Below are 25,511 nucleotides of genomic sequence, written 5' to 3'. Positions count from 1 at the left end.
CGGGGCGGGGGGGGGGGGGCGGGCTGGCAGTGAGGGCGGAAGTAGTGGCTGTGGCCGACGAGGGGGGGAGGAAAAAAAAAATCATCCCGTCTGCCCGCAGTAAAGATGGCGCCCTGCCCAGACCGGAAGTGCCCCCACTCCCGGGCCGGAAGGGGCGGCGGAGAGGGCGGAAGTGGGCCGCACGTGGTTTCCGCGTGGCCGGCGCCGCGGCTGCTGTGTCCCGCCAGGCTCGCGATGGGCAAGGCCGGGAGGCTCCGCTCCGGGGCCGCCCGCAAGCTCCGGCGCTGGCAGAAGGGCCACAGCAGCGACAGCAACCCCGAGAGCCGCCGCCACCGCCTGGCCGCCCGCAGCCGCTTCTTCAGCCGGCCCGCGGGTGAGCGGGGCTGGGAGCCGGGGGGGAGCGGGGGGCGCCGGGCTGGGGGGGCCAGGCAGGGGGCGGGGCTGGGGGAAGCGGGGCTGGGGGGGGCCAGGCAGGGGGCGGGGCTGGGGGGGCCAGGCAGGGGGCGGGGCTGGGGGAAGCGGGGCTGGGGGGGCCAGGCAGGGGGCGGGGCTGGGGGGGCCAGGCAGGGAGCGGGGATGGGGGAAGCGGGGCTGGGGGGCGCCGGGCAGGGAGCGGGGATGGGGGAAGCGGGGCTGGGGGGGCCAGGCAGGGAGCGGGGATGGGGGAAGCGGGGCTGGGGGGCGCCGGGCTGGGGGGGCCAGGCAGGGGGCGGGGCTGGGGGAAGCGGGGCTGGGGGGCGCCGGGCAGGGGGCGGGGCTGTGGGAAGCGGGGATGGGGGGGCCGCACTCTGTCCTTGAGGGGCCTGGGGCACAAGCCACCCAGTCGATCTTCACACCCAACTCCTCCTGGTGCTGGGGCCCCCAGGCTGCTCCCCGTGCGGAGCCCCTTTCCCGGGTCTCCTGTGGCGCTAGGTGGTGCAGGCTGGCCCCCCGGGGTGCTTGTAAGGAGACGCTGGGGCCTGCAGGGGGTGGGGCGGTCCTTGGGCTCTGGCCCAGTGCAGCGCTGTGGCTCAGTCCAGTTTCCAGCTCCCTGGGGGACGGGGGAGGGAGTGGGGCGCAGCATGGGGCTGGGGGGAACAGCTTGTCTATCGGGGTGCTGGTCTTGGGGCAGAACTGACCTGCACCGTGCCATGGGGCCTGCTGCTGGGCGGTTGGCAGGCTGCGTCTGGCTGGCAGCTGTGGGATGTGTCCGCTGTCCCAGGTGTGGGTTGTGTGGGAAGATCACGGGCTCTGGGTCGGGGCCTGCCAGCCTGCGTGTCTGAGTGGAGCACAGCGGTCCCGCTCCTGGCTGGGGCCTCTGGGTGCGACTGCACTGCAGCCAGTAACACCTCTGCGAAGGTGATGCAAAGCCTGACGTGCCGGGCCGCGGTCCCTGGACTTGAAAGATGCCAGGAAAACGTGCCCGGGTTATAAACCCCTTGGTGTCGTGAGCGCCGGGGGGCAGTGCTGGGAACCGGACCTGGCACGACTCCTGTGCTGGGAGCTGCAGGAGGCCAAAGCACGGCCCGTGCCCTGGGGGTGTTGAAAACCCAGGTGCTGCGGGTAACGCTGGCGGGGATTTGTTTCTCTCACCCGTTTGGAAGCATCACCTCTCAACTTGGGAAGGGAAATGCTGCTCTGGCAACGCACGGTTACCTGCCACAGCTGGGGCCACAGGTGGTGAGAGCTGCCTGCTACCTTGGCGGGAATCAGAAGCTACCTGGAAACTGCCGGCGTCTCCGCATTGCACTGGCTAGGAGATGGTGACAGGGCTCTTGAGTTCCCGGACCCCCCTGCCCTGACACAGCACAGCCAAGCACGCCTAAGGCTTTGCCTCCTGAGGGGGAGGAGGCTGGGCTGGATGGGCTGGCCTGGGGTGTCTGCACCCCGGTGAGCAGCCTTATAGACCCCCTGCTCCCTCGCTCACTGCTCTGCCTCCTCGGTGGTTCTGGCCCAGGGCTCTCGTTCCACTGGAGATCTGTGACCCTGCCAGGCCGCCAGAGGTCCATGCGCTGCAGGCCTGGCCCGGCCCGGAGGACCCGTGCGAGGCCAGGTGTTGGCTGCATTGGCTGCATGGCAGTGTGAGGATTAGGGCGCCAGCCTGGGGGAGGGGAGGGAATTCGGGTGTCGATCTGGCCGGCCCTGAGCATGTCCGTCCCACAGAGAAGAGCGACCTGACTGTGGATGCCCTGAAGCTGCACAATGAGCTGCAGTCGGGGTCCGTGCTCTCGGAGCTGCCGGGCCAGGGCGCCCAGCTCCGCATGGAGGAGGACGACGACGGACCCGCTGTCAGCGAGAAGTCCTCGCGCACCTTCCTGAGCGGCTTGAGCGACTGCACCAACATCACCTTCAGCAAAGTGCAGCGGTTCTGGGAGTCCAACTCCGCGGCGCACAGAGAGGTGGGTGGGGCGCTCAGCTTGCAGGCGGCGGAGACTCTGGCCTTTGCCTCGGGGGGGAGGGGATTTGTGCACTTGGGGCCTTTGTGAGCACGTTGCCCCCTGCCCACGGAGGGGGGTGGCGTGTTCTGGTGCCAGGTTCTTGCCCCCCGGCCTGGCCCAGATGCTGTGGAGGGGTGGGGCGGCATGTTCTGGGGCCGGGTTCTTGGCCCCCCAGCCTGGCCCAGATGCCACAGAGGGGGAGGGGTGGTGTGTTCTGGGGCTGGGTTCTTGCCCCCCGGCCTGGCCCAGATGCCGCGGAGGGGGGGGCAGCGTGTTCTGGGGTTGGGTTCTTGCCCCCCGGCCTGGCCCGGAGACTGCGGAGGGGGTGGGGCGGTGTGCGCTGGGGCCAGGCCTGCGTCCTGTGGTGCTCACCCGTCCCCTCCTGCATGCTCTCGCAGATCTGTGCCGTGCTGGCTGCGGTGACGGAGGTGATCCGCTCACAGGGCGGCACGGAGAGTGAGACCGAGTACTTCGCTGCGCTGGTGAGTGGTTGTTGTGTGTGGGGCAGGTCTCAGCTAGAGGTGGGGAGCAGCCTGTGCTGGGGGGCGCTGGAAGGGACTGTGACCTTCCCTCTGCACTGGGCTGTCCTGGGGTAGCTGGATGGGCTGCGTACGGCCAGAGGCTGCGGGGGTCTCCGTGAAGGGCCCTGGGTACTGTGGCAACAGAGCTCTGGCTAGGAGGGCCAGGTGCTGGACACCCCCCTCCCCCTCCAGCTGTGCTCAGTGGGGCTGAGCCCTGGGGCTGGGGGGTGGTTCCTTCAGCAAGCCAGAGGTGAAGCCGTCAGGCAGTATGAGTTTGAGGGACATGGACTCCACCATGGTGGGCCTGGGGGTGTCCAGCCGGGGGTCCTAGCCAGGCGGTTGCCGTGCATAGAGGGATGGGCTGGGGATCCGTGAGTGGCTCTTGGTGGAGCCCTAGAGGCTGCCTGCTCTGCTATCCCTGACATGGAGCGCCAGCTGGGTCGTGGGCACTCCCTCCCGCCGCCCCCGTGCTCGGCCGGGCCCGGCAGCGGGGTCGCCCGCCGCCCCCGGCCGGGCCCGGCAGCGGGGTCGCCCGCCGCCCCCGGCCGGGCCCGGCAGCGGGGTCGCCCGCCGCCCCCGGCCGGGCCCGGCAGCGGGGTCGCCCGCCGCCCCCGGCCGGGCCCGGCAGCGGGGTCGCCCGCCGCCCCCGGCCGGGCCCGGCAGCGGGGTCGCCCGCCGCCCCCGGCCGGGCCCGGCAGCGGGGTCGCCCGCCGCCCCCGGCCGGGCCCGGCAGCGGGGTCGCCCGCCGCCCCCGGCCGGGCCCGGCAGCGGGGTCGCCCGCCGCCCCCGGCCGGGCCCGGCAGCGGGGTCGCCCGCCGCCCCCGGCCGGGCCCGGCAGCGGGGTCGCCCGCCGCCCCCGGCCGGGCCCGGCAGCGGGGTCGCCCCACTCACCCCAGCTGTGTTGCCAGATGACGACGCTGGAGGCCGTGGAGTCGCCGGAGTCGCTGGCTGCTGTCGCCTACCTGCTCAACCTGGTGCTGAAGCGGTGAGTCACCCCCGCCCACGGGTTAGTCTCACTGCCCCGGGGGGTCGGGGCCTGGGCAGGGTGAGGCAGCGGCCAGGGATGGAAACAAGGTGTAGGGAACAATGCAGGGTGCTGCTTGCAGGCGGAGCCGTGTGGCCGCTGATGGCTGGTGTCTCCGAGTTGAGCTGGCAGGACCAGCCGTGTCGGAGGGTCCCACTCACAAGGGGGCTCACCCTTGAGCTCCGGGGTGTGGAAGGGCTGGGAATCGCGGCTGGGGGTGTGGGGTGGAGGCAGTGCAGCGCATCTCCCATTGTCTCCCTCCCCGTTGCGGGCCCCCAGCCATGCTGACGCCCTCCCCTCCCTGCCCGCAGGGTGCCAGGGCCCGTGCTGATAAAGAAGTTCTCGGACACCTCCAAAGTGTTGATGAGCATCATGGCCTCGCAGGCCGGCAGCGGCCCCTCCTCCGCCCTGCGGTGGGTGAGTTCAGGACGTGGGCAGGGGGTCACTGGGGTGCGGCTGGCTGGGGGTTGTGAGCTGGGGCAGCTGGCTCGGACTCCCTGCCCTCAGCGAGGGTGTGACTGGTACAGAGCCATCCCCTTGTGCTGAGCGTGCGGGGGGGGAAGGACAGGGTGTGTCTCCCCCAGCATCCTGGGGTTCCTGCCGTCCCTGGATGGGTCAGGCTGGTGGGGGTGCTCGGTGCGGGGGAGGGGCAGTCTGACTTTCGGGGCTGGGGGGGTCAGGCGTGCGTGGGACGAGCAGCCTGACTTGGGGGACTGGTGGGGGGAGGCAGGCAGTTGCCCTGGCTTGGGAGGGTGGCACCGATACCCACGTGTCCCTGTTGGTCTCTCCCTGCAGGTGCTCTCCTGCCTGGCCACGCTGCTACGGAAGCAGGACCTGGCAGCCTGGAGCTACCCTGTCACGCTGCAGGTTTACCACGGCTTGCTGAGCTTCACGGTCCACGCCAAGCCCAAGGTGAGCTCATCGGGACCCTGTGGGGTGCCCCTCCTGCCCCCCAAGTGGGGTCCTGTGTAGCTCTGCCCCAGTCTGCAGGATCTTGCTAGGGCGTAGGTCTGGAGCTGCTTGGTCTGTGCGATGCCTTGGGCGCAGGGGTCCCAGCCCCACGGGGCCTGGTCAAGCAGGCAGGTGCACTCCAGGGGCTCCCAGCCCTGGCTCTCGCAGGTGTTGGCCTCCCTGATCTTTGGCAGGAGGCTGCCTGGGGCACCCCCTGCTCACCCCGCTCCCATGCTCGGCAGGTACGGAAGGAAGCCCAGCACGGCGTCTGTTCCATCCTGAAGGGCAGCGAGTTCCTGTTCGGGGACACGGCTCCCACACACCACCCAGCTGCACAGTCCACAGCCCGGTTCTGTGTGCAGGAGATCGAGAAGTCTGGAGGTACGGGAGGGACGGGGACGTGGGGTGCACAGCTGTGGGGGGTGCGTGGGGACCTGGCTGGGACGTGGGGTGCACGGGTGTGGGGGGTGCATGGGGACCTGGCTGGGACGTGGGGCTACTGGGTGACTGCCGGGCTCTGGGGTCTGTGCTGGGCTTTTTGGCCCCTGGCCCCTGTGCTGCTGCCCCTGAGCTGCATGCTGTGGGTTCGGTGTTGAGCTCTCGGGCCCCTGGCAGAGGGGTTCAGTCATGGGGGCCTCGCTGGCTGGGCCGAGCAGGGGGCTGTTCTGTGTGTTCATCTCTGCCCCGTTTCCCAGGTACCAAGGAGGCCACCACCACCCTGCACGTCCTGACCCTGCTCCGGGACCTGCTGCCCTGTCTGCCCCTGGCCGCGGTGAAGACCTGCTGCGAGACCCTGCTCCGCGTCATGACCCTCAGCCATGTGGTGAGCAGCCGGCCGGGCTCCGGGAGGGAGGGGACCCATCACTGTCCTCGGCCCCCAGCTTCTCGCCCCGGGACCGACCAGGCGCTGTCTCCGGGCCGTGACACACCAGGGCTAGGACTGCACAGCGCCCGCTCCCTGCCGGCCTGGGCCAGCTCCGCGGGGTCAGGCAAGGGGGCCCTGCAGGGTACCGGGGTGCGTGCGGGGGACACCTGGACTCCATCTAGGACAATTCCGCCCCTTCCCGCTGGCTGCAGCGTTCGTGGGGCTCCCGGCTGGGGCTGGGATCTGCCCAGGCCTGTGGATCGAGGGGCCCAGTAGGGCAGCACCTTCCCCCATCGCTCCCTAACGCTGTGTCCTTTGCAGCTGGTGACGGCGTGTGCCATGCAGGCCTTCCACAGCCTCTTCACGGCCAAGCCTGGCCTGGCGTGCCTGTCTGCCGAGCTCAACGCCCAGATCATCACCGTGAGTGCCGGGGTGGGGGCAGGGGGGCTGAGGGATGGGGGCGGGGTCAGAGGGAGGGGGCTGAGGGATGGGGGTGGGGTCACGGGGAGGGAGGCATCTTTCACTGAGCCCGCCCCGCCCTGCCCTGCCAGGCCCTGTACGACTACACGCCCAGCGAGAACGACCTGCAGCCCCTGCTGGCCTGGCTGGCCGTCATGGAGAAGGCACACAGCAACCTGGCCAGGTAACAGGCTGGGCCGGGATCGGGGTGGCAGGGGCTCCCATGGGGGGTCGGGTGCGGGGGCCCCTGGGGACGGGGGGAGGGGAGCAGGGACCCCATGGGGGGTGATGGGAGGGAGAGCGGGGGCCCCTGTTGCAGGAAGGGGGGCGGCCGGGGGCTCTCCCTGGTGCTGGACCCTCTCTCTCTTGCAGGCTGCAGAGGGACCTGTGCTGGGGACACCTCCCCCGCCTCTTCACGGCTGCCGTGAGCTGCCTCCTCTCCCCCCACCCACAGGTGCTGGCGGCCGCGACCCAGACACTCAAGGTACCGTGAGCAGCTGCTCCCCCCGTCCCGCCCTGGCCTGGCTATTCCAGCCCCCGCCATGGGGCACCAGGCTTTGTTCGGGCAGGCTGCGGTGGAGCGCTGCACGCTGGGATCTGCCCCGCTGCAGCCTGCTCCCGTCCCTGGCCCGCATGGAGCTGAGGGGCGTGACTAACCCCTCCCGTCCTGACTGCCCCCTGCAGGCTCTGCTGAGCGAGTGCGTTGCTCCCCACATGGCCGAGCTGGGGCCCGTTTCTGCCTCCGCCTCCCACGTCTGCAGGATGTTCAGGTGAGTGGGGCCCGCCTGGCTGTGGGGCTGGGGCTGCCCCATGGCCCCCTTCCCTCCCCACCTCCGGGCTCTTGTGCCTGGCCCGCGGGGAGCCCCGTGTGATGGGTGCCGGGACAGTGTGTCCTGCAGTGACGGGCGGTGCTCTCTCCCGGTGCAGGGCGGTGGAGGAGGGCTTGACGTACCGATTCCACGCGGCGTGGGCCTCCGTGCTGCAGGTGCTGCGGGCCTTCTTCGAGACGTGCGGGAAGCAGTGCCATCCCTTCATGAGGAAGGTAAGGGGGCAGGGAGAGCCCTGGGTGCTCGCTCGGAGAGGGGCCTGGGCTCGGGGCTCTGGGGCTGGGCCTTGCAAATGCTTCCCATGATACAGAGGCTGCTGAGAGCCGGTCGGTGGCGCTGGCTTCCCAGAGGTGGGCATTTGGGTGGCGAGTGGGCGCTTAAAGCCCCGTCCTGGGCATTCCAAGGGCCGTTCCAGGGTAGCAGGGTGGAGCGGGAGTCCAGCAGTGGCTTCCCAGACCCGGGCTGGCCTACGCTGCAGCAGCTGGCCCAGAGTGGGGGAGTGTGTGCATGGCACCCTGCTGCCCGGAGCCCGGGTTGCTATGGCTGAGGGGCTGCATGCCCCTGTGGGCCGGCCCTGCCCTTCCTGCCCCGGGGCGAAGGAGGTTCCAAGCGCTGTCCTGGGGCCAGAGATCTCTGGGTAGGCTTGCTCCTGCCTCCTTAGTCCACCCTGGCTGGTGCTGGCTGCGCTCCTCTTCAGAGGTGGCTGCACTGGCATGGCCCCACCTAGAGCGCCTGGGGATCTGCTCTGAGAAGGTCTCGGACTGTGGCCAGGCGTGTGACTGTCTCAGTGGGGCGGGGGGGGACACCTGCCTGTGGATGGGGGTTGCTCTCTGGCACAGGGACCCTCGGGGAGGAGTCCGTGTGACCACCCCGTCTCTGCTCTGCAGTGTCTCCAGTCCCTGTGCGACCTGCGCCACTCCCCACACTTCCCCCACACCAGCGAGCTGGACCGGGCAGTGGGGGCTGCTGTGGCCAGCATGGGCCCTGAGGTGGTGCTGCAGGCTGTGGCCCTGGAGATAGATGGCACGGAGTAAGTACAACCCCCGGGCGGCTGCAGGGAGCCACGGCTGGGCCTCACCCTCCTTCAGACAAACAGCTGGACGGGTCCAGGGACCGGATCCCAACAGGGCTGTACCAGGAGCCCTAAACCTTTACGCATCCTCATGGAGTCACGGGGTCTGGTCTATGCCCCAGGCTGTCCCCAGTCTGCCGGGGGTGACCCCTTTAGTGGGCTGGACCCAGGGCCTCTCTCTGCACTGCAGGGGCAGGACTCCCCACCGGGCCTCCGGCACCAGCAGTCCCTGTCTCTCCCCGGGGCTCCCTGCAGCAAATACAGCCAGGCCAGACTCCTGCAGAAGGCTTGTGCTGTAGCTTTGAGTGTTTCCAGGGACACAGGCAGCCCCTTCCAAACAAGGGAACTGGCTATTAGTCCCCTGGCCATGGGGGCTGGAAGCCCTTCGTGAAGGCTACAGCACAGACCCTTCTGGGCAGCCCAGCCACGCTCCAGTGAACCTCCCGTCAGGCTGCGTCTGACCTCCTGAGCCAGTTCCCAGGTGTCACGGAGCCCCAGGGTCAGTGCTACAGCCCAGAAGGAAGAGTGAGACCCCTCGAGGGCCTGGCCCGCTGAAAGGTTTCTAAGAGCATAAGAACAGCCATGCTGGATCAGACCAGTGGCCCCTCCTGCCTGATAGCCGTTGCTGGCCCTGTCCTCCAGGAACTTACCGAGTTGGTTTTTGAATCCACTTCTACGTTTGGCTTTTTCAGCATCCCCTGGCAAGGAGTTCCACAGGCTAGCTGTGTGGTGTGACGTGCTCCATGTGGAGGTTCTCACCCTCCGCCCTGTTAATGTCATTCGGTGACCCCATTCTGTGTGTTATGTGAAGGCCCCAACCCCTCCTGGTCTCTTCCCGCCCCGCACCGCCCCGGCGCCTTCTGCACACCTCGGAACAGCGGATCCCCCGTGGGCGGGAGGGAGGTGCTGATCGGCGGGGCTGCCGGTGGGTGCTCACCACCCACCATGTTTTCCCCGTGGGTGCTCCAGCCCCGGAGCACCCACGGAGTCGGCGCCTATGAAGTGAAGGAGTAAATAACACCTCCTTCTTCACTTTCTCCGCGCCAGTCACGATTTTATAGACCTGGATCGTCTCCCCCTGAGTCGTCTCTTTGCCAAGATGAACTGTCCCAGCTTTTTTAATCCCTCGTGCGGGAAATGCTCCATCCCCTTCATCGCTTTTGTTGCCCTTCTCTGCACCTTTCCCAGTTCTCACCAGGGTTCCCTCTAGTTTTTCCCACCCGTGTGCGGAATGAATTTTATGTGCACCATTATGGAAGCGACGTGTGACCCATCACCTCCTTGTTGGTGCACGTAACAAAATTCAAGCAGCAGGAGTGGGGCCAAGGGGTATGGAGAGTGGGAGGGGGCGGGCTCTGGCGTGGGGCTGGGGAGGAGGGGCTCGGGGAGGAGGGGCTCAGGGCTGGGGCAGAGGGTTGGGTGCAGGGGATGAGGGCTCCGGCTAGGGGTGCAGGCTCTGGGGTGCAGCCAGGGATGAGGGGCTCTGGGCTGGGGCAGAGGGTTGGGTGCAGGGGCTGAGGCTTTGGGGTGCAGAAGGGTGCTCCAGGACTACAGTGGGGAGAAAGGACTCTTCCCTCCCCCCCCAGCTCTCTCTCCCCACAGCAGCATCTGGGCTGGGGGGGAGAGGCGGCAGCTCTGCTGTGGGAGGTGCCCCTCCCCTGGCCCCAGCAGGTCTGGGCTGGGGGAGGGCCGTGGCAGGTTGGGGGCCCCTCCCCTGGCTGCGGCACGTCCCCAGGCGGGTTCCCTGGGCACCTGTGCAGCACTAAATGGGCTGCTGCACAGCCATGCAGCTTACAGAGAACGTAGGTTCTAATGTGTCTTCTTTGAGAGGGGGCAGCCAGGTCTGTACTCGGTGTTCATGGTGTGGGCATGCCCCGGATGTATATAGGGGAAGTATGATATTTACTGTCTAGTTATCTTTCCCTTTCCTAATGATTCCTAACATTGTTCGCTTTTTTGACGGCCGCTGCACATTGAGTGGATGTTTTCAGAGAACTCTCCATGGTGACCCCAAGATCTGTTTCTTGAGTGAGAACAGCTAATTCAGATTGCAGCGTTTTGGACGCATAGTTGGGATTGTTTTCCGATGGGCATTGCTTTGCATTTGTCAGCGCTGAATTTCTCCGGCCATTTTGCTGCCCAGTCACCCAGTTCTGTGAGGTCCCTTTTGTAACTATTTGCAGTCAGCTTTGGACTATCTTGAGTAATTTTGTATTGTCCGCAAACTGTTGACCCCTTTTTCCAGATCGTTTGTAATGTGTTGAACAGCACTGGTCCCCGTCCAGACCCCTGGGGGACATCGCTGTTTACCTTGTTCCATTGTGAAAACTGACCGTATCTTCCTACATTTTGTTTCTATCTTGTAACTAGTCACTGATCCGTGAGAGGGACCTTCCCTCTTATCCCATGACTCCTTACTTTTCTTAAGAGCCTTTGGTGAGGGACCTTGTCAAAGGCTTTCCGAAAGTCCAAGTAAACTATAGCCACTGGATCCCCGCATCCACATGCTTATTGACCCCCTAAAAGAATTCCAGTAGATTGGTGGGGATTGAGTTCCCTTTACAAAAGCCATGTTGACTCTTCCCGAGTATATCACGTTCGTCGGTCTGTGTGTCTGACAATTCTGTTCTTTACTACAGTTTCAGTCCGTTTGTCCGGTACTGAAATCCGGCTTAGCGGCCGGTGTTTGCCGGGATCACCTCTGGAACCTTTTTTTAATAATCAGCGTCACACTAGTTACCCTCCAGTCATTTGGGACAGAAACTGATTTAATCCAGTTAGCAGTTCTGCAGTTTCACGTCTCAGTTCCTTCAGAACCCTTGGGTGAATCCCATCTGGTCCTGGGGACGTATTGCTGTTTATCAGTTTGTTCCCAACCTCCTCTAGTGACCCCTCAGCCTGGGACAGTTCCTCAGATTGTCACCTAAGAAGCCTGGCTCAGGCGTGGGAATCTCCCTCGCGCCCTCAGCCGGGAAGAGCAAAGCAAAGAGTTCATTTAGTTTCTCCGCAGCGGCCTTGTCTGCCTGGAGCTCTCCTTTCACCCCACTGTCGCTTTGGCTGCTTCCTGCTTCCAGCGTAGGTAGTAGAGTGTTTGGTGTGTGTGAGCCTTTGGCCCGTTCTCCCGGACGCTGTTCCAGCATGGGGGGCGAAGCCCCGATCCTGCGGAGCACCCCCTGCTGCACCTCACCTGTGTGTTCCCTCCACAGGGAGACGCTGGATTTCCCCCGCAGCTGGCTCCTGCCGGTGATCCGGGACCACGTCCAGGGCACACGGCTCAGCTTCTTCACCAGCTATTTCCTGCCCCTGGCGGCCACCCTGAAAAGCAGAGGTAACTAGTGGGGGTGGGGGAGGGCCCCAAGGCGAGGCGCAGCCATGCTGCAGGCAACCCCTCCATTCAGCCTGGTGCAGGAGGCAGGGGGTGTCCCCATACTGGGGGTGGGGTGAGCTGCTGGGGGACATGGGGGCTGTCCCCAGAAGGCATGTCCCCATGGGGCACTGAGCCAACATGGCCCCCGCAGGGCAGGCAGATGAGGAGCACTGGCTGAATAAACTGCACCCTGGCCCATCTCCTGCTGTGGGTTCAGAGGCCATGGTCTGGGTGCTCTGCTCCCCAGGGGCCCTGAGATCAGAGGCTGGTGGTGCCTTTGGTCTCTCAGACTCTGCTGCCCCCCATGGGCAGATTTGCCCCATCGCAGGTGGCCCCGGGACGCTCCCAGGGATGCCCCTCCCCGGGTTAACTCTGGGGTTGCAGCCTGCAAGTACCCACGCAGGGAACGGGTACGGGAGGGTGGGCGCTGCTGTCTAGCCGAGGAAGGCCTAAGGCGACCCGGGGCTGGAAGCTGGAGCGAGACACACCGAGGCAGGTAATCAGGCATGGATCTGTGCCAGGGCAGGGAATTAACCTGGAACATCGCCCCGGGGCGGGTGGCTTCTCCGTCACTGACCATGTTTAAATCCAGGTGATCGGCTCTGGGGTCGTTGCGGGGCTGGTCTCTGGCCTGAGCTGTCCAGGGGTCAGACGAGTGGGTCCCAGTGAGTCCTTCTGGCCACAGGGTCTAGGCACCCCCTGCAGCCCTCACGCCCCTCTTGTCTCTTTGCTGCAGCCGTGGAGCTGGCGCAGGCCGGGAGGAGTCTGGAGTCCAAGATCTATGACACGCTGCAGTGTCAGGTGAGAGGCTCAGGCCCTGGGGCTCCCAGGGTGGGGCTCCCAGGAGCAGGGGCCTGCAGCTAGGCTGGCTGGATCCTCGCGAGGGGCGGCTCTGCCGTGTCAGGCTGGTGTCCCCTCCGCCCCTTCACGCACCTCCTTTACCTTTCAGATCTGGACCATGCTGCCTGGCTTCTGCACCAGGCCCACGGACTTGGCGGCCTCCTTCAAAGGGCTGGCGCGGACGCTGGGCACGGCCATCAGCGAGCGGGCAGACCTGCGGCTCACCGTCTGCCAGGCCCTGCGCACGCTCATCAGCAAGGGCTGCGAGACAGGTAAGGGCCGGGCCCTGGGGTGCCCCCGGCAAGGGGACTGGGCCACTCGGCAGGTGGAGGGGCACATTGCTGGGGCAGGCGCGCATCCTTCAGCGGACTGGGAGCTGCAGTGCGGCAGGGCCGAGGTCCAGTCTCTAGGGCCTTCAGTCCGCCCTGAGCCCCCCAGGGTGCTGGAATGCCCAATGGTCTTTCCCATCCGGGCTGGGTTCTGTCTCTCCTCCTCCACTCCTGTCCCCGCCGTGTCCCGTCCTCCTCTCCCCTCCCCCTCCCGTGGATCCCAGGGTTGTGGGAAGGTATCACGGAGTCCCCGGGCGGTGCTCTGGAACTGCTCCCTACGAAGCCAGTCAGGACTCTGGGGCAGTCGCCTTCCTGTGAGCAGCCTGTCTGCAGGACACACAGCTCACCCAGCTTCCACCTTCCTGGGTCTGACCTCGGAGCATTCAGCCTCCTCTGCCCCTCCGTGCGCTTCCCCCAGCAAGTCCGCCCAGGAAGGCTCCTGGGGAAGCCAGAGGGTCCTGCCCCCCAACTCCGCAGTCAGACGTGACTCTCAGCCAGCCAGTAACACAGAAGGTTTATTAGACGACAGGAACATGGTCTAACACAGAGCTTGCAGGTGCAGAGAATGGGACACCTCAGCTGGGTCCATTTTGGGGGCAGTGAGCCAGACAACCCCGTCTGCCCTTCACTCCATGTCCCCAGCCAGCCCCAAACTGAAATTCTCTCCCACCGCTCCTCCTCTGGGCTTTGTCCCTTTCCTGGGCCAGGAGGGCACCTGATTCCTTTGTTCTCCAACCCTTTAGCTCTCACCTTGCAGGGGGGAAGGGCCCAGGCCATCAGTTGCCAGGACACAGGGTGTCGGCCATTCTCTGTGTCCAGACCCCTGCACACACCTGCCCTCTGGGGCTCTGCAATGATCATACACCCTTACCCCACCCCCTAGATACTTAAGAACTGCCTAGGGGAAACTGAGGCACCCCCACACTATTCAGAGGAAACATTAAGAACAGTCCCACTTCGTCACAGAAGGTGCCAGGCGTGAGCAGCTGGATCCCTCTTGGGGCGGTGGGTGAGTCCGAGGGCCCTGGGTGCAGACCCTCACTGCTCTGTGCCCCTCCCCAGACGCCGAGCGGGCGGAGGTCGGCCGCTTTGCCAAGAACTTCCTGCCCATCCTGTTCAATGTGTACAGCCAGCCGGGGGACGCTGGGGAGGGCGCAGCCCATCGGCGCTCATTGCTGGACACCGTCCGCACGTACCTGACAGTCACTGAGCAGCAGGTGAGGCAGGCGGGGGCCCGGACCAGCCCTGTGGGGCAGGGGGTAGCTTTGCGGCATAGGGCAGCGCAGCCAGCTGTAACGATGGCCCGGGGAGCCCATGGAAGCAGCTCCCTGCGGGGCCTGCCGCAGAACCAGCTGCTGGCGTCTAGGCGCTGCGGAGCCCAGGCCTCGGGATGCTGAGTGACCATGGCTGGGGGGGTCATTCCCCCTGCCAGGGGCCTCACAGAAATGCTGTGTCTGGGTAATGCCTCTGTGCTGGGGAGGAGCACACCCCAGGGATGAGGTATTGAATTCCCTCTGGAGCTGGTGCGGGGCTCAGCGAGGACCCTGGGGAGCTGCCCTGGGGGGCTCAAGGCTCCGCTGCCTGAACTTTTGGCCTTGCTCAGGGGCTGCCATATGCTCGCCATCTCCTGCGGGCCAGTGGGCAGAGCCGTGCTGAGCGGGGGTTACGTGGGTGGGGTGTGGCCCCGAACTGATCCCGGGCCGGCGGCTCGTCCCCTCCTGCAGATGGTGTGCGGGTTCCTGGAGAAAGCCAGCGAGAAACTGACCAGCCCCGAGAGCACCGAGTTCACCAGGTAATGCCGCAGGTTAGCGCTCTGCCTGCCACGCCCCTGGGCGCCCCATCCCCGGGCCTGGGCACAGCCGAGCTGCTGGGGGGCACTGCACAGAGCGCTGGAAGGGACCTCCTGACCCTCACAGTTCCTCCCCTCCACAGACTCTTCCTGATCCCCCTTCTGACTGGGTGGGTTGTTTGCCCTGCTGGTGCTGGGGGGCTGGCCTGGAGCCTGCCTCTGCTGGTGGCTAGGAACGTCTCACTCGTGGTGGCGGTGTGGTCCTGGCCAGTGCCCCCCCCCCCCCACTTGTTCTCATTGCTGCTGGGCGGGGGGGCATGGCGCTGAGATCCTTCCCCCCCCCAGCAGGGAGCCGGGCAGAATCCTGGGCATCCCACCTCCCCTCCGCTAACCCCCTCTGCTGCAGGCTCTCCATCCTGGACCTGATAGTGGCCATGGCGCCCTACACCGACGAGCCCTCCCTGGGTGCCCTCTACCGCACCATCCAGCCCTCCCTGCAGGTGAGTCGCCCAGGCTGGGGCTGGGGCGGGAGGGGACTGGGCGCCCTGCGAGGGCCTCCAGGGTGCTCCACTTCCGGCTCCCCGATCCCTCCATCCCTCGCTGCAGGCTCTCTGGAGGGGGCCTGGCTCCTGACGCCTCTCCCTGGATCTGGGGAGCGGAGAGGCTCTGCGGCTCGGGGGTCTCTGGCTGAGGCTCGCTCAGTGGAGCGGGGGTGAGGCTGGCTCTCGGGGGGAGAGGTGTGGGCAGGGGCTTGGCTGACGCCGTCTGGTGCCGTCTCCCCGCAGAGCAAGGAGCATGGCATGCAGAAGAAGGCGTACCGCGTGCTGGAGGAGGTGTGCGCGGCTCCCCGGCTCCCCTGCCAGGCCTTCGTCCGCAGCCACCTGGCGGAGCTGAAGAGAGATCTGCTGGGCTCCCTGCAGAGCACCGCTTCCCCTGCCAAGAGGGTGAGCCGGGGTTGGGGGCAGGCGATGAGGAACCTGTGGGCGTGGGGCAGACGGCATGGCCCGGGGGGAAGGGGGGGCGCACAGGGGTGTCTCTGGATCTGACCGTGCTGCCCTGCTCCCCTCCCCAGCCACGGCTGAAATGCCTGTTCCACATTGTGAAGCAGCTGACGGCTGAGCACGAGGACTTCGTCGTGGCCCTGGTCCCAGAGGTGAGCGGGGGGGGCTTGGCCCCTGGGGCTGGGGGGTTCCGGGGGGGTGGCACGCGCAGCCGGGCTGTTCTATGGGAGCGGGCTCCTTGCAGAGTGCTGCTAAAACTTGGTGCAAGCGGCGCCGGGGGCGGGCGGTGGCGGGCGCCGGGGGAGCGGCAGCGGGTGCCGGGGGGGGCGCCGGTTCTGATGGTGTTTGCGCCGCCAGGTGATTCTCTGCACCAAGGAGGTGTCGGTGGGGGCCCGCAAGAACGCCTTTGTGCTGCTGGTGGAGATGGGGCAGGCCTTCCTCCGCTTTGGCCCCACACCGCAAGGTAAGGCGTCCCTGCCCCCTTCCCTGCCTGCCCTGCCCCCTTCCCTGCCTGGGCCCTGCTCCCGGCCCGCTCTGGACCTCTGGGTCCTCCGATTTCCACCCCCATCCATGCCAAGGCCTCTCCAATGCTCATTCCACCAGCCCAGCCATATAGCTGCTTCCAGCCCCCTCTGTGGGAGGCCCTGCCTACCCCTCTGTCCCAGCCCCGTGGGGCGCAAAGGCCTGTCCTGCACGGCCCCAGTGGCCAGCATGCCTTCCAGTCCCCTGCCCGTGCTGTGGGCTGCAGTGGGGCCTGCCGGGGCCGGGCACCAGGGCTAGCCTGGCGGAGGCCTCCAGCAGAGCCGGGAGGCCTTGGAGCTGCCACGGGGCCGGGCTGAGCTAACGCGGGGCCGTCCCTTCCCGCACAGGTGCCATGCAGCGGTTCCTGCTCCTGATCTCCGCGGGGCTGACGGGCTCGGTCACCATGGTCAGCTGCACCGTGCTGGTGCTGACCTGCCTCCTCTTCCAGTTCAAAGGTGAGGGGCTCTGTGGGGAGGGGTGGGAAGGGCTGTGCTGGGGCGGGGGCTGGAACCCCAGCTGCTCGCTTGACGCAGGACTGAGCAAGGGGTGTCCGACCCCCTGCGGCTGGGGCAGCCCCCGGGCACCTCCGCTGGCGCTCGCAGCCGGGCCTGGGGGTGGGAAGTGCCCCAGCCGCGGGGGCACTGGGTGCACATGGGGAGCACCATCGGGGCCTGCTGCACCCCTGGGCCAGCGGCTAGGGGCGCTGAGGCTGGCCAGAAGGCGGGGCGAGAGGGAAGGCCCTGCCCCATGGCTAAGGGGGCTGGCGCCGAGCACAGGTCGTGTTGGGCAAGCGTGTCCTGAGCCAACTCTCTCCAGCCTTCTCCCCCGGCTCCACCCCCCTGGGGCGGCTGCTGCCCCGGCCTGGGGGGCTGGGGGGACCCCGCTGCCCGGCCTGAGCCCTGTGCCTCTTGCAGATCACATGGGGCTGGCGGTGGCAGAGCAGCTGCTGCACAACGTCTGCCTGCTGCTGGGCTCGCGCACGCGGGACGTGGTCAAGGCCGCCCTGGGCTTCCTCAAGGCAGCCCTGCTGCTGGTGGATGCCCGGCTGCTGGCCAAGCACGTCCAGACCATGGTGAGTCGGGGTCAGGGGGGCAGGCCGGGGGGCCTCCAGAGAGGGAGTGGCTGCCTTTAGAACAGGGTCCCTGCCCGGCGTCCATGGGTCCTGCCCACAAGCTGGGGGCACATGGAGGGGCCCTTCCCTTGCTGTGGCTGGCTGCCTGCCCCATCTAGGGCCATTGGAGCCCAATCCTGGCCCTGAGGTGGATGCTGCCAATCCCTGTTCCTAGTGACCCACGCGAGGCCTGCCCTGCAGCGTGGGGGCCCGGGCGAGGCTCCTTTCCCCCAACAGCTGACAGGGGTCACTGCGCTCTGGCCGACTGCCCAGTGCCTGGGCTCTGAGCACGTAGGGAGAGCACCCGCTGTCAGGCACCCACCGCCAGCTTCCCCCTCCCAGCTGGCAGGGGAGGGTGGCAGGGCTGTGAGAGCTTGGGGGGCAGGGGTGACCGTGCAGGGAGGGTGAGGCCTGGCTGGGGAGTGCTGAGCAATGTCTGAGGAGTGGGGCCCATGGGCAGGGGGAGATGGTGCAGGGGTGAAGTGTCCTGTCCCATGGGGGTGGGGGATTGTGGTGAGGGGAACATGCATGCTGTCCCTGGAGATCGTAGGGGGGTGCCTGCATATTCTCTTGTGGGGAAGGGGATGGGGCGGGCACGCTCTGTCCCAAGTGGGGGGGGGGCAGAGGATGGGGGTGGGGGGTGCTGTCCCAGGGACGGGGGGTGATGGGTGCTGTCTGGGGAGGGCTGGGGATGGGGGACGCGTGCTGTCCCGGGGACTGGGGGTGACGCGCTCTGTCCCGGCAGCTGGAGGCCGTGGGGCGCCTGACGGACGACATGCGACGTCACTTCCGCATGAAGCTGAGAAACCTCTTCACCAAGTTCATCCGGAAGTTCGGGTGAGCGGGCTGGGGAGTCGGGGGGCTGCGGGGCTTGTGCTCGGGCCGCAGGCCAGCCGGGGGGCTCCAGCGCATGGGCTGTCCCCTGGCTTTGAGCTGGGCGGGGGGTGCATGTCTGGGGGAGGGGAGGCTGCTCTGTGTCGGGGGGTGTCGATCAGGGGGCTGTGCCAGGCTGGGGGTTGCTCAGCTCTCTCTCTCTGCCCCCAGCTTCGAGCTGGTGCGGGGGCTGCTGCCCCCCGAGTTCCACAAGGTGCTGCTGAACATCCGCAAGGCGGAGGCCCGGAGCCGCAAGCAGCGAGCCCTGAAGCAGGCGGTGGCCGCGAGCGAGGAGGAGGTGCCGGTGCAGCCCAGGGGAGACAGGTACTGCGGGGAGGGCAGCCCATGAGCCCAGGGCCTGGCACGTGGGGAGCCTCTGCCAGCCACAGCGCTGCCTGGCTTGTCCATCAGGAGACTTGTGGGGCAGGGACACCTGGGCCCAGGCCTGGGTTCCTCAGGAGTTGGGGAGGGGGGTGAATGACGCCCCAGGGCCTGTGCTGGGGGATGGCGTGGGGTTGAGGAGGGGTTCTCGTGCCCCAGGGCCTGTGCTGGGGGATGGCGTGGGGTTGAGGAGGGGTTCTCGTGCCCCAGGGCCTGTGCTGGGGGTGGCATGGGGCTGCGAGGGTGTCTCATGCCCCGGGGCTGGGCTGGGCTGGGCTGGGGGGTCTCGTGCTGGGCACTCTGCATTGGCCTGGCACAGCACCCTTTGCCGACTCTCTCTCCGTCCCAGCATGGAGGAACTCCTGGCCGACTCAGACTCGGAGGAGGAGGAGGGCGAGAGGCGCGGCGGCAGAGAGCAGAGGAAGCAGGCACGGCAGAAGAGCCAAGCCTGGCTGAAGGAGGGCGAAGGGGATGAGCCTCTCAACTTTCTGGACCCCAACGTGGCCCAGAGGGTGCTGGGTAAGGAGCGGCTGATGGGGCCCAGCATTGAGGACGTGGCTGTATCAACTCGGGGACCTTGGCCGTTGCCCCTGCTGTCCGGGTCAGTCCCCGTTCCCCAGTGCACGCAGGCTGGGCTTTGTGGGGCTGTGCACGGTGGGGTAGCCATGGGCATGCCCCAGCTGGGGGTGGGTTGGGTGGCTGGCCGGCCGTGTTCCCAGCCAGGGCCCCTCTCGGCTCGAGCTGTGTATGCCCCGGGCTCCCTAACCCCTCCGTCTCTCGGCTGAACCAGCTACGAAGCCGAGCAGCGGCAGGCCTAGGGGAGCGAGCCATGACTTCAAGGTGTCGGCGGACGGGCGCCTGGTTATCCGCGAGGGTCCCGAGGACGAGGACGACGAGGGAGCCAAAGGTACCGACCCGGGTGGAGAATGCGGGGACCCAGCTCCACCACACCTCCTCTGGAGGCTCAGCAACCTGCTCCGGGTTCACCTCCTCCCACCCAATGCTCCACGTTGGGCAGCCCCCTCCCTGCCCCAGTGCCCGCAGCTGGCATGCTGTGTGATGGGGCGTGGGCCCCGGAATGTCTCCTGGCCCTGGGCATGGGGTCTGGGGTCACCCCTCTGCTGGGCTCATGGCAGCCAGCCTGGGCAGTGCTGGGACAGTCTCACCCCGGGCGGGGGCGCTCTTTTGAGCTGTGAAGCTGCCCGGCCACACCCACCTGGTGACATGGGGCAGCCATAGCAAGCAGGTCTCCCCTTCTGGCAAAGGCGCCCTGGGGCCCCCCCAGCAGCCCTGCTGGGCACAGCAGCAGGGGAGCTGTGTCCGTCCCTGAGCCGCCCTCCGTCTGGCTATGCCGAGGCAGGAGGTCCCAGCCCCAGTGCTGGGTGGGTCCGGGCCCTGGCTCCCGGCTCTGACCCAGCTGTTCGCTGCTTTGCAGGAGTGGATGAGGAGATGGCCGACCTGATGCAGGAAGTGGGGATCCGGAGCGTAAGTACCAGCACTTGCCCCCAGGGCCGGGGTAGGGCTCCGGCCAGTCACGCCCTGCGGCCCCAGTGGGGGCTCGTTCCAGGGGAGAGACTGGGACCCGGGGCAGGCCCTTGTCTCTGCCTGGGGCACAGCCTTCTGGGCAGGGCCTCGCCAGCAAAGCAGATACCCATGGCGGGGATGGCGGCACAGAGGGATGGGGGGAGCGGGGGTCCTAGCTGCTCCTGGCTGAGCTGCCCTCTCCCTGCAGAAGAAGGCTCAGAAGCGCCGGTTCCGGGAGGAGGTGGAGGACGAGGAGCCGGAGGACGGGACCCAGGCACACTACAAAGGTGACTCCAGGCTGCGTGGTGCTGGCTCCAGCATGCGTGGGGGCCGGCCGGCCCGCTGCCCCCAGCCCCTGCGCAGCCGGCCGGCTCCCCGAGGGCGGGGCGTCCCGAGGCCTCAGCCTTGGCTCCCGCCCCCAGCCCCTGCGCAGCCGGCCGGCTCCCCGAGGGCGGGGCGTCCCGAGGCCTCAGCCTTGGCTCCCGCCCCCAGCCCCTGCACAGCCAGCCGGCTCCCCGAGGACGGGGCGTCCCGAGGCCTCAGCGTTGGCCCCCAGCCCCTGCGCAGCCGGCCGGCTCCCCGAGGGCGGGGCGTCCCAAGGCCTCGGCGTCCCGAGGCCTCAGCGTTGGCCCCCAGCCCCTGCACAGCCGGCCGGCTCCCCGAGGGTGGGGCGTCCCGAGGCCTCAGCGTTGGCCCCCAGCCCCTGCGCAGCCGGCCGGCTCCCCGAGGGCGGGGCGTCCCGAGGCCTCAGCCTTGGCTCCCGCCCCCAGCCCCTGCACAGCCGGCCGGCTCCCCGAGGGCGGGGCGTCCCGAGGCCTCAGCCTTGGCTCCCGCCCCCAGCCCCTGCACAGCCGGCCGGCTCCCCGAGGGCGGGGCGTCCCGAGGCCTCAGCGTTGGCCCCCAGCCCCTGCGCAGCCGGCCGGCTCTCCGAGGGCGGGGCGTCCCGAGGCCTCAGCGTTGGCCCCCAGCCCCTGCGCAGCCGGCCGGCTCCCCGAGGGCGGGGCGTCCCGAGGCCTCAGCGTTGGCCCCCAGCCCCTGCGCAGCCGGCCGGCTCCCCGAGGGCGGGGCGTCCCGAGGCCTCAGCCTTGGCTCCCAGCCCCTGCGCAGCTGGCCGGCTCCCCGAGGGCGGGGTGTCCCGAGGCCTCAGAGTTGGCTCCCGCCCCCAGCCCCTGCACAGCCGGCCGGCTCCCCGAGGGCGGGGCGTCCCGAGGCCTCAGCGTTGGCCCCCAGCCCCTGCGCAGCCGGCCGGCTCCCTGAGGGCGGGGCGTCCCGAGGCCTCAGCGTTGGCCCCAGCCCCTGCGCAGCCGGCCGGCTCCCCGAGGGCGGGGTGTCCCGAGGCCTCAGAGTTGGCTCCCGCCCCCAGCCCCTGCACAGCCGGCCGGCTCCCCGAGGGCGGGGCGTCCCGAGGCCTCAGCCTTGGCTCCCAGCCCCTGCTCAGCCGGCCGGCTCCCCGAGGGCGGGGCATCCCGAGGCCTCAGCGTTGGCCCCAGCCCCTGCGCAGCCGGCCGGCTCCCCGAGGGCGGGGTGTCCCGAGGCCTCAGAGTTGGCTCCCGCCCCCAGCCCCTGCACAGCCGGCCGGCTCCCCGAGGGCGGGGCGTCCCGAGGCCTCAGCCTTGGCTCCCAGCCCCTGCTCAGCCGGCCGGCTCCCCGAGGGCGGGGCATCCCGAGGCCTCAGCGTTGGCCCCAGCCCCTGCGCAGCCGGCCGGCTCCCCGAGGGCAGGGCGTCCCGAGGCCTCAGCGTTGGCTCCCGCCCCCAGCTCCTGCGGCTGGAGCTGGGTCCTGGATGGGCTCTGGGTCCCTGCGGGAGCGCTGGGCTTGGAGCCTGGTTCCAAGGCTGGGCTCAGTCACTGGCACACCCTGGCAGACCCGGGGATCGCCCCTACCTTGCCCATGGCCTGGGGCAGAACTCAGGGGTGTGGGATGCCCAGCTCTGTGCTGGTTCCTGCCTCTTGCCCTCCCCTGGGTAGGGACCATGAACCGGGGCCCCCCCTCCCAATCTCAGCCCTGGAGCTGCATCTGATGCACGTTTGCTGCTATTTTTCAGCTGGAGGCTCCGGCATCCACCGGCAGCTGGGCGCAGGGCCGGCGCTGGGGGCAGACTACAAGGCCAAGGTAAGGAGGCAGGGGGAGTCACTTTCCATGGGCTCTCAGGGGGGCAGGCTGAGGGGGCTGGGGGTGGAGTAAAGCAGATCCCGGGGGGGATGGGAGGGTGTTGTCCCCCCTGGCTGCAGGGCCCCGTCTCCAGGGGCTTTGGGGTCTGCCCTGGGAGGGAGCAGATGGCAGGGCAGTGCTGTTGCCTGGCACCCCCCCTTTGCAGCGTGTGGGCTGTGTGGGCAGTTTCCCAGCCTGGAGCTGCAGCATTTCCCTGGCCATGGGTGCAGGGGGCCCTGCCCTGGGGCGTGTTCCCTGGGATTGTCTCTCTGCCCTCACGGTCTCCTGGCCTGGTTCCCTCCCTGGAGCAGGTCTCTGCAGGGCTGGCATGGCCCAGCGGCCGCCCCTGACCAGGTGGACTGCAGCCCTGCTGCCTGGTCCTGGAGGTGGCTACAGCCAGGCTGGGCTCTGGGCTTGGTGAGAGGGGTGGGGCTGGACCCTGCTGGCCCCGTGGCTGCATCGGGGCCCCCTGCCCAGGGCTGTCAGCATGCCCGCCCCGACCTGGGTGTGCTGGTTCCTTACCCCCCCCCCGCCCCGTGTGCTCCCCAGAAAGGCCGAGGTGACGTGAAGAAGAAAGGCCGGCTGGACCCCTACGCCTACATCCCGCTGAACAGAGCCAAGCTCAACCGAAGGTGAGGCTGGGGTGGAACTGGAGTGAAGCCAGGAGTAGATCCCTGTGCTCCGTGGCCCTGCCAGCCCCCCCTGCTGGGAGAGGCCACGGCTGGAGTAGCCAGGATCCCTCCCCCACCGCCAGTGCCCTGCCCCCCTCCCCACAGCACCCCCTGCTGGGAGAGGCTGGGGCTGGAGTAGTCAGGAGGCCCCCCCATACACACACAGCCAGTGCCCTGCCCCCCTCCCCACAGCGCCCCCTGCTGGGAGAGGCTGGGGCTGGAGTAGTCAGGAGGCCCCCCCATACACACACAGCCAGTGCCCTGCCCCCCTCCCCACCGCACCCCCTGCTGGGAGAGGCTGGGGCTGGAGTAGCCAGGAGCCCCCCCCAGCCAGTGCCCTGCCCCCCTCCCCACAGCGCCCCCTGCTGGGAGAGGCCGGGGCTGGAGGAGCCGGGAGCCCTTCCCCCCCCTTCCCCCCACACAGCCAGTGCCCTGCCCCCCTCCCCACAGCGCCCCCTGCTGGGAGAGGCTGGGGCTGGAGTAGTCAGGAGGCCCCCCCATACACACACAGCCAGTGCCCTGCCCCCCTCCCCACCGCACCCCCTGCTGGGAGAGGCTGGGGCTGGAGTAGCCAGGAGCCCCCCCCAGCCAGTGCCCTGCCCCCCTCCCCACAGCGCCCCCTGCTGGGAGAGGCCGGGGCTGGAGTAGCCGGGAGCCCTTCCCCCCCCTTCCCCCCACACAGCCAGTGCCCTGCCCCCCTCCCCACAGCGCCCCCTGCTGGGAGAGGCCAGGCGCTCCCCACTCGGTGGCTTGCTCTGGAGCTGGCTTTGGGCAGTGCCCGCTCTAACCCGTGCCCCCTGCCCCCGCCCAGGAAGAAGGCGAAGATGCAGGGACAGTTCAAGGGGCTGATGAAGGGGGCCCAGCGGGGTGCGCAGACCGGCCGCAAGCACCACCAGAAGGAGCGTCGCGTGTGAGGTGGGGCCCCTCAGGGCTTTGAACACCCCTTCTCCCCACACCCCCTGCCGCCTTCGAAGACCCTCCCAGGCCGGACGCTGGTCCCTGCCCGCCCAGAGCCCCGTCTGCCCTTCCTGGGGCTGGTGGTTGGGGGCAGGGCGGGGGCTCAGCGTGGCCCCGGCAGGAGGAGATGGACACTGATGGTGCGAGATTTGTTCCGGACACGGGTGGGCTCCCAGCTGCAGCTGGGCCCTCTGTTTTGGGGAGGAGGAAGCTGCCTTGGCACGGAGCCAGGCTGGGGAGTGGGGCGAGCCAGTGACTGGCTGCACTGAACCAGCATGGTGAGAAATAAACACGGTGCCCACCTCACGCGGCTCCCTCGCCGTTCGTCCTGCCAGCAGGGCCCTGCTGTGCGGGGACAGTGCCCGGGGTGGCACCAGAGTGAGCGGCGGGGCCAGGCCCCATCGCTCCTCCCCACACTCTGCCCATTAACCCTCCCCGCTGTGGCTGGTTCCAGCCTCCCAGCAGCCTCCTGCTGCCCCCCCCCCATGCTGTGCTCAGACCCATGGCGGGTTTGTCCAGTGCCCTGCGCCCATGGGGCCTGGAAACGGGACCGGGCCTGGCACTCTGGGGTGTGGCTGGGCAGAAAGTGGCCGTGGGGAGGCTGGGGGAACTGTACGCTCACTCCGTTCCCGCCCGCCGGCTCGTGGGGCTGAGAGCCGGGCTGCTGGCCAGTCCCCCCACCCCCAGCCTGTCCCAGCCGGCTCTGCTAGGGCGCGGCGTGTCCCATCCCTGGGCCGGGGCCTGCCGGGGGCGCTCTAACCGGGCTGGACTCCGCTGCTCTGAGCGGGAGCATTGACCCCCCCCGGCCCCCCGCCGCATGCAGGCTCGTGCTGCTCCGAGGCCCGTGTGGTTTGTTAGCACTGTGCGGGTACGCGAGGAGACCCTCGCCCCCTGAAGCGGGCTGTAGACCCCGCTGGGCTGGGCCAGGAGAGGGTGGGGACGAGCTGAGGAATGTCTCCGAAAGGCCTCACGGCCCAGCCAGGGCCTCGCCGGGCAGCCGCGCTGGTCGGTGCTCCAGGGAGGAGAGCGGGGCTGGGGAAACTAGGCCGCTCGACGCTTCTGCGGTGGCAGTGTGGCCTCACCAGCCTGCTGTGCCAAAGCAAAGGAGCCAACAGGTCCCCCAGCCCAGCACCCGGCACTGGGCCTGGGCCTAAACCACTGTGGTCACAGGCAGGGAACAGGGGGAGCAGGGGCCCCCCTCCAGGCTGAGGCCCCTGACCGGGAAGTGAGTAGGGCAGGCAGCCAGATGATCCCAGCGTGGGGCCTGCACCTCATGCTGCCCGCAGAGGGAGGCAAATCCCCCCCAAGGTTGCTGCCGGTCTCGGGGGGGGGGGGGGAGATTCCTAAGGTCACCAGTTAGCCCCTGTGCAGGGGAGCAAGACCCATGGGCCATGTCCCTGAGGGGATTCTCTGGGGAGCCTCAGAGCCCCAGCCCTGAGGAAGGAGGAACAAAAAAATCCAGCCGGGACCCAGCTAATGGTGGAGTGGGTCTTTCTCTCCTTGGCCAGCGCGGCGCCCCCCGTCATGTCCTCTGTACCCAGCAAACACGCTGTGGTGGAGCCCCGGGGGGCACTAAATCCCCGTGTTTCTAACTGGGCCCCCCGCCAGGCCTGCTGCAGCCACACTGCTGCTCCAACAGTGTCTAAACCTGAGCGCTGAGCACCCCCAGGGGGTCACATACCCGATTCCTATACACCCCCTGCTGCCCCGTTCCCTTCCCCCGGGGCTAGGGTGCTGCTGGGTCTCCTCACCTGGGCATTGTCTGTGGGGTGCACAGGAATTGCCACCATGGCAGACGGTGGGGCCCGCCTTGCCAGCAGGATGTCCCCATGGGTCAGGTCGGCTCAAGCCGTGAAGCA

General features: G+C 68.3%; 1 protein-coding gene across 1 annotated transcript; it reads left to right on the top strand.

Annotated features, from left to right (window-relative positions):
• Positions 1-164: 164 nt before the first annotated feature.
• RRP12 (ribosomal RNA processing 12 homolog) lies at positions 165-23,949 on the top strand. Its single transcript, XM_073354615.2, has 34 exons — positions 165-373; positions 2,143-2,378; positions 2,816-2,899; positions 3,847-3,923; positions 4,274-4,379; positions 4,758-4,874; positions 5,156-5,294; positions 5,609-5,736; positions 6,100-6,198; positions 6,330-6,421; positions 6,610-6,721; positions 6,922-7,007; positions 7,165-7,279; positions 7,952-8,094; positions 11,343-11,464; positions 12,240-12,304; positions 12,453-12,615; positions 13,735-13,889; positions 14,397-14,464; positions 14,868-14,961; positions 15,247-15,405; positions 15,534-15,614; positions 15,820-15,925; positions 16,332-16,439; positions 16,899-17,056; positions 17,841-17,932; positions 18,140-18,292; positions 18,699-18,868; positions 19,140-19,256; positions 19,785-19,834; positions 20,082-20,160; positions 21,918-21,985; positions 22,574-22,656; positions 23,507-23,949. Exons 1-34 carry the CDS (start codon positions 235-237, stop codon positions 23,607-23,609), a joined length of 3,867 nt encoding a protein of 1,288 aa, XP_073210716.2. The 5' UTR covers positions 165-234; the 3' UTR covers positions 23,610-23,949.
• Positions 23,950-25,511: the final 1,562 nt, after the last annotated feature.

The sequence above is a fragment of the Lepidochelys kempii genome, chromosome 7 (genome assembly GCF_965140285.1).
Source record: "Lepidochelys kempii isolate rLepKem1 chromosome 7, rLepKem1.hap1, whole genome shotgun sequence".
NCBI lineage: Eukaryota > Metazoa > Chordata > Testudines > Cheloniidae > Lepidochelys > Lepidochelys kempii.
Note: the sequence above shows the minus strand (reverse complement) of the source record. Positions and strands in the feature narration are given on the sequence as shown.